This window comes from Cynocephalus volans, chromosome 3 (genome assembly GCF_027409185.1).
Source record: "Cynocephalus volans isolate mCynVol1 chromosome 3, mCynVol1.pri, whole genome shotgun sequence".
NCBI lineage: Eukaryota > Metazoa > Chordata > Mammalia > Dermoptera > Cynocephalidae > Cynocephalus > Cynocephalus volans.
In genome coordinates, this window is record NC_084462.1 from 172,766,479 (window position 1) to 172,774,292 (window position 7,814).

The 7,814-nt window shown below is 40.3% G+C and overlaps 1 protein-coding gene across 2 annotated transcripts in view; it reads left to right on the plus strand.

The window, feature by feature from the left end:
• BTBD7 (BTB domain containing 7) overlaps window positions 1-7,484 on the plus strand; it is an 86,855-nt gene extending 79,371 nt beyond the window's left edge. For both annotated transcript variants that reach the window (XM_063089863.1, XM_063089864.1), the window contains exons 9-11: window positions 2,741-2,919; window positions 4,575-5,021; window positions 6,409-7,484. In XM_063089863.1, the coding sequence (XP_062945933.1) occupies window positions 2,741-2,919; window positions 4,575-5,021; window positions 6,409-7,224 (1,442 nt within the window). In that variant the 3' untranslated portion in view covers window positions 7,225-7,484. The remainder of the gene's footprint in view (window positions 1-2,740; window positions 2,920-4,574; window positions 5,022-6,408) is intronic.
• Window positions 7,485-7,814: the final 330 nt, after the last annotated feature.

Genomic DNA, 7,814 nt, shown 5'->3' on the forward strand with positions numbered 1-7,814 from the left:
CCCTCACCTGTACTCACTAGATGCGAGTAAACATGTGTGCATGTGCACACACACACACTTTTGAGACCACTTTTGGAAACTTTTTTTATGTTTCTAGACATTGTATGGGGCTAAATTGCCACTGCTGAGAACCACTGGTTTAGAGGAATTCAGATTTTGCATCCTAGGGTATTTCTCATGTTATAGGACCCTTTGGGAACATAATATGAACTTATACTTTTATTTTATTTTATTTTTTATTTTTATTTTAACTTCTCAATATACAGTGTAGTTGATTTTCATGACCCTTTACCAGTTCCTCTCCCCCCCCATCATGTCTATTCACTTGTCTTAACAATGAACTTATACTTTTGAGTCTACTTATGTCCCCCCAAAATATGATCACCATTGGTTTTCTGGAGATCCAGTTTCCCAAGATCTGCTTTGTGAAGTTTATGTAGTACGGGCTTATAATGTCTTACAACTTTGGGGGAATTGGCCATAGATAGGTATAACTGTCGTGTCCAAAAATGTCTCAGCCTCAGTTAATATTGACTTAATCAGAGGGCTCTAGTGTCAATTTCTAAGGTAAGAAAATCAACAGTGATCTGGTGGTCAGAAATTTATAGCTCTTGCCAGTTGTACTGCAGGATTAAAAATGAGTAAACTGTGGCAATGATTATAGGACCATTCACTTTGGCTTATAAATGTGTTTCAATTAAAGATAAATAAAAGACATAATGACAGAATTTTTAATTGAATGCATACATTTTATTCTGGGACTAATGTCTTTCATCAGTTGTTGCCTTACCAGATTTGGCCACTACCTGTTTACTTAAAGTAACATTGGAAAACAGCATGAAGACAACAATTTCTATAGCTGATTTGTGTGTATTTTGAAGCTTTGGTAATTAGCACTGTTTTTTAGCTTGAGTTAATGCAGCTGAATATCAACATAATTTAATTTTAGAACTCGGTCTCAAAAGCCCAAAGACCTTCACAAGTAAGTACACTCAGGAAAATAAGGCTTGTCTGTGTTGCTTAGCTAGTGAGCCATGGCCCTGTTCTGCTGTCACCCCAGGTACTTCTTGCTTCCTTGCCCACCTCACTCTAATGAAAGACTACAGAGCTCACCGGAGAAGACTCACAGGCTCATATCCTGGCTCTGCCATTTTATTTGTGAGACTTTGGATAAGCTGTTTTCTTCCCTGAACATTAATTTCCTCATCTGTGAAATGGGGATATCTCTTTTCTAGGTTCGTTGTGAAGATTTAATGAAGAAGCATCGTGAGTAATATGCTTAGGAGTTTGCTTGGAATAGAGCAAGCACTCAGTAAACACTGTTTCCTCTTTCCCCCCAAAAATAATAATCACCACTCTAGTTAGTTTATCTCATAAATATTTATGCCTTATTCTCTCTTCTCTAGCCCTGTGGTAACAGCCTTAGTTCAGGTTCCTAACCTGCCTCTTATCTCACTTTCATTCTGTCCTTTACACCAGGGCCCAACAAACTTTTTCTGATCAAATAATAAGTATTTTAGGCTTTCTGAGCTATACAGTCTCTACCGTAACTGCTCAACTCTGAAACAACAGCCATAGGCAATACCTAAACGAATGGGTATGGCTGTATTCCAATAAAACTTTATCTACAAAAGTAGTCAGTGGGTTTGATTTAGCCTACAGGCCAGTTTCCCTTCCCCTGCTTCACACTGGCGTCAGAGTGCACTCACATCACAGCTTTGATCCTGTCATCCCCCTGCACAAGTGACTACCTGCTGTACACAGGATACAATTTAAATTCCTTATCCATGGTCTGCCCCTACCCTCTTTCTAGCCTCTTCTCTTAATGCTCTTCTTGCTTATACCTTTGAACCCTAGGTTCTCATGGCCGTGCCAGCTACTTGTGCCATGCTGTCTCTCATGCATAAGTTTTACACATGCCCAGTCCTTCTGCTCCAAAAGCCTTCACCCTGCTTTCTTTGCCTGCTTGGTTTTCCCTCATTCTTCAAGACTCTGCTCAGGACTCACCTTTTCTAGGAAGCCTTTCCTGCCTGCCTCAAGTCTCGGCTGGGTGATCCTTGCTCCAGATCCTCAGTGTGTTTTGCATCTCTCTCTCCATGAGCATTTGTAACCCTGTACTGTACTTGTTTACTTCATGTCACTAAAGCCAGGGCTTTCTGAGGACAGGGATTGCATCTTTCATTTGGTACACCCTAATATCCGAGTCCAATCCTTGGTGCATGGTCAGGACTCAAAGAATTATTTGAGTGAAAGAATGAATATATCTAAAAGACATGAAATATCCTGAGATTCAGAAGAGAATACATGCAAGTAAAATTTTATTTGAGCTGTAAGCTAAAATAATACAATTCAGGAGCAATTTGGTATAATCAAGAGCCTTTTGGGCACAATGAAATTTTAAAACCTTGAGGGCCGGGCCTGTGGCGCACTTGGTAGGGTGCTGCGCTGGGAGCGCGGTGACGCTCCCGCCGTGGGTTCGGATCCTATATAGGACTGACCGGTGCACTCACTGGCTGAGTGCCGGTCACGAAAAGGACAAAAAAAAAAAAAAAAAAAAAAAAATTTTAAAACCTTGAAAAATAATTAGAGGTATATAAATTCATTTTGCAAGGAAATTAAAATTCTGTCTAAAAAATTTGTAAAAAGATTCTGATACAAAACACATGCTTTTTTCCTTGTGCTCACTGGGTGGTCTTTTGTGTGGCTGAGGAATTTTACCTACACACTGTTCTTCTTTCAGTTCCTCGTCTCCTCATTATGAAAGAAATGGTCAGACGACTGCAGGAACTACGACACACTGAGCAGGTGCAGAGAGCCTATGCACTCAACTGTGGGGAAGGCGCCACCGTCAGCTATGAGATTCAGATTCGAGTACTAAGAGAGTTTGGTCTTGCAGATGCTGCTGCAGAGCTCTTACAGGTAGGAAATGGCATTAGACTATTTGAAAAAGGGAGCCTTGATGACCGATCAGGCAGCATTTTAGACATCCTAAGGAGCCCTCAGCATGATTCTCTCCTTTTCGTATATGCTCTTTCATTGCCTCTGGTGCCATTGATAACCTGCAAGTCCTGCCTGGTGAGAGACAGTGTGGTGGAGTGGGCTGAGCACAGGTCTAGAGTGGAACTGGGATTATGTGTGGCTCTGCTGCTTGCTAATTAGTTAACTTGGAATCAGCTACTTAACCAGTCTGAGCATCAGTTTCCTTGCCTGTAAATTGATTGTTTTGAAGATACAAGGTGCTATATGTAAAGAAACTATGTGTCTGTACATAATAAGCGTACAAGTAGTGACTGCTAAAAGTTCTGCGTGTGTAACCCGACAGAGGTGGCAGAGGAAGCAGAAAATTCTGAACCTCCACTGCACCCTCTCCCTGGTTTTGTCACTAGACTTCAGATTTGGCGCTACTACCATACTTACAGATCTTCCAGATTCCCCTCCTTTTTCTTCTGTCCTCCCCTTTAAGAAATTTTTTGCATGAGGATGTAAACCCAAATTTGAGAATCAAGGAATAAGTTGTTGTTTTTTAACCTAACAGGAAAAAAAAAACCCTAATTTCTAGTAATTATTAGTTATAAAAGCAATAAATAGAATTGGTTTTGCAGTTAAGATAGAATTTGTAAAGTAGTCTGATCACAGCCACTAAATCAGAGCCTTAAATAAAATTTAATTTCATCTGGTCAAGTGATTCCAACATTTTCTTGCTACTGATTCCAAACTCCTTTAGCCTTTACCTTTTATTTTTTTTTGTCTTTCTCGTGACCGGCACTCAGCCAGCGAGTGCACCGGCCATTCCTATATAGGATCCGAACCCGCGGCGGGAGCGTCGCTGCACTCCCAGCGCTGCACTCTCCCGAGTGCGCCACGGGCTCGGCCCTAGCCTTTACCTTTTAGACAGGTAAACATGGAATGGTGCTCTCCGGCAAGGCAACATACCATTTTTAGGTTCTTGATTTTCAATTTTTGCTATGGTTCCCATCCCTAAAATACATAGTCTGGTTTCTACTCATTCCTATTCCCTTTGCCGTTCTAAATTGTGTCTTAATTTGTATCTTAAATTATATAAAAGTAAGTAGTCTTATATAATGTTTATCAGAATATTTATCAAACTTAGTCATGTATAAATGGATGAGAAATAGTTTTATTTCAGACAGAGCATGAACAGATGTTTTGTTAGAAAGTTTCTGAGAAGATACTCAGTTTATGCCTATTCTTCCTTTGGTGTTTCATGGTAATCTTATTTTCTAAGCAAAGACATATTCGAATTAGGTATTATTACCTGTTTTTGCATTATCATGTAATCTTGCAAGAGATGACTGAGCTGCTTGGGGAATATTTGATTGAGCATCTCTCCCCAATAGACGCGTCTTGGGCTACAGAGACTACACTCTGTCCCTTTGTACTATTATTAAGGTAATTTTTTCTTGGGCTTCCGGCCTAGAGAAATATATTGTGCCTTCTACTCTTGCTGAATGTGGCTTAGGTTATCTCACTTAACTCTCTGAGCCTGTAAATTTCCATATATAAAGTCTGCTAATAAATGTCCTGAACTTTTGTTTTTCCCCTATCTTTCTTAGAATCCTCATAAGTTCTTTCCCGATGAACGTTTTGGAGATGAAAGTCCACTCTTGACAACGAGACAGCCTGGGAGATGTCGTGTTAACAGTACCCCTACTGCAGAAACCATGTTTACAGACCTGGACTCTTTTGTGGCCTTCCATCCACCCTTGCCCCCTCCGCCGCCTCCGTACCACCCCCCAGCTACCCCAATCCATAACCAACTGAAAGGAGGCTGGAAACAAAGACCTCCCAGTCAGCATCCTTCACGTTCGTTTTCTTATCCCTGTAATCATTCGCTGTTTCACTCCAGGACAGCTCCTAAAGCTGGACCTCCCCCAGTCTATCTGTCAGGTGTGAAAGCAGCGCCACCTGATTGTACCAACACCACAGGCCTGGGGAGACAGACAGTAGCTGCCGCTGCCGCTGCCACAGCCTCGGCAGCAGTAGCATCTGAGAAACAAGTGGTAAGTCAGCACTTAAGTATATGGAATATTAGCAGCGATTCTCTTGGCCTCAAGAGCCCCAGTGTAACTCAGCAGTGCCCAGAAGTGTTACTGACAAGCTGAAAGCATAGACTTTAGGGGTATGGAATAGAGAGAAAAATAGCTAATATAGGCAAACAAGAAAGGACAGGAGGAGAGAAACCAGAGATGTATATGGTAGGAGTAGTAGAGTGTCTTCTTCATCTTTATGTTCATTGGCCAGTATTAGGGAGGAGTGGAGTTACTGAGCAGTGCAAACAGATATACCAGTTTCTTAATGTTCTGTTCAAGTACGTGTCTAGAATCTGTCCTTAATTTCTATTCTGCTGTTCTGTAGAATCTAGCATTCTACCAAATGCTTTGATTCGATGAGAAGGGGAAGTTACTTGTAGCTCAGTACACCATCAGGAACAATGTGGCAAAAGACTCCCTATCCGAAAATGAGTTCTCACGCATGTCTCTGCCTTTGCTTATCCACCAGAGTGCTCGTTTGACTTGGAATCACAGTAGTGAGGGACAGTAGGTAGGAAATTGACAGAGGATTTGGCTTAATTTTGCACTGCACTGGAGGTTGAACTTCTGTTTTGTATAATACATTTGGAAAAACAATAGTGATTTTTTTTTTTTAAGTCTTCCTACTCAGTCACATGCTATCAGTAACATTCAATAAAGAGAAAAACAAAAGATACATCTGTTAGTTCAGGGAATCTTTATTAAAATATGACATATTGGAAGCTATGGACTAGTATATACCTTGAGTCAAATTATGATCCTTCCTTACTTTATAACCCTCTACCAATTCTTCCTATTCACCCCCTCCAAAAAATAATAAAGGTTGGTAGTTTGATAAAAACCAAATTCCCATCCTGTTGGCCAGGCCCTGAGTTCTGCAACTTTATATTCTACATAAAACTCCCTTTAAAGGTAATTTATCTGTATGTTTATTGCAGTCTTGATTATAATAATAATAAATTGGGAACAACCTAAATGTTCAGTAGTAGGAGAATGGTTAAATAAGTCATAGTTCATCAATACAGTGGAATGTTACATAGTAATTTAAAGTGGTGATCTCAAAGAAAATTTAGGGCAGAATTACATATGCACTAAACTTTTTGAAAATTGATATTTGTGCCAAGAAAACTAGGTGAGAGAAATACTTCAAAATGGTAATAGTGGTAATCTCTGTAGGGAAGTCTAGGAGTGATTTTTTTTCTTGCCTTTATAGTTTTTTGTATTTTTATAATTCTTAAACATGCATTGCTTTTATAATCAGAAAACAAAATCAATGAACATCATTTTTATAAAGAGGAATTTGTGGGCCTTTTTTTTGTTGTTAACTCTCCTCCTCCCTTTTTGTTTCTGTCTACAGTGTACACAACCTGTGCTAAATGATCTGATGCCAGATATCGCCATGGGTGTATCCACGCTGTCACTCAAGGACAGGCGGCTTCCAGAACTTGCTGTAGACACAGAATTAAGCCACTCAGTTTCTGAAGCAGGACCAGGACCTCCCCAGCATCTGTCGTGTATTCCACAGAGGCATATGCACACTTCTAGAAAGAAACACACACTAGAGCAAAAAACAGATGCTAGAGAAAATCAGCAGGAATATCCGGATTTCTATGACTTCTCAAATGCCGCTTGCAGACCTTCTACTCCTGCTCCTAGCAGACGTACCCCTTCTCCTTCACAAGGTGGATATTTTGGTCCCGATTTGTATAGCCACAGTAAGGCATCACCAAGTGGCTTAAAGTCAGCCTATCCACCTAGCCAGATCTCTCCTAAAAAACAGGAAGAAGCTAGGAGAGAATATCCACTTTCCCCCGAAGGGCATCTCCACAGACAAAAGAATGAGCCAATACACCTGGATGTCATCGAGCAACCTCCCCAGCGGTCAGACTTTCCTTTGGCAGCCCCAGAAAATGCTGGTAATGGTCCAGCCCATGTCAGGGGACGAACCACAGTAGAAACTGACTTGACTTTTGGGCTGACTCCTAACAGACCTTCACATTCTGCATGTAGCTCTGAAGCTCCAGAAGAGAGATCCAGTAGAAGACTGGCAGACAGTGAGTCCCTGGGCCATGGAGCTCAGAGAAATACAGACTTGGAAAGAGAAGATTCAATAAGCAGAGGAAGGAGGTCACCAAGCAAGCCAGACTTCCTCTACAAAAAGTCTGCCCTCTGAGAGCAGCCGCCAAGTCGTCTGTGCCTGAGATGTGAAACATCCCATTTTATGATGTAACCCAACAACTTACAGACCAATTTATCAATGCCAGCTGATAACTCAGTTTCACATTATTTTATTCTAGTTTCTGTGTATATATGTTTAGTAGACATGGCATGCTAAGAGGGTTATTTTGAATGCTGCATCTGTCTATTTTGTTTGAACAATTGTGTGGGGAAGCATTTTTAAGAGCAAGCAAGCTGGCACTTTTTTTTCCTCTTTACAAATAATGAATTTTTTTGCACTTGTACATTTATTTTAGCTGTATTGATTTTATATTGGTATGTTAAACTTTATTGCCACATTTAAAGGACTGTATTTTCATACTTTTTTGCATTTTACCTTTCATCTACGATTTCCACGTGCATTGGATTGCACACTGAGATGTATTTTCTTATGAAATAATTCTGTGTTTATTTTTTAATTATAGAAATTCCAAAGAACAGCACATCAAAATGCTCCTCTCTTTTTAGTAATTATTTCAGTTTCGGAAATCTTCCTGCTCAGTCTCCATAAATCTAATACCTTTCTTTTTTTAATAAGTCTTGGGA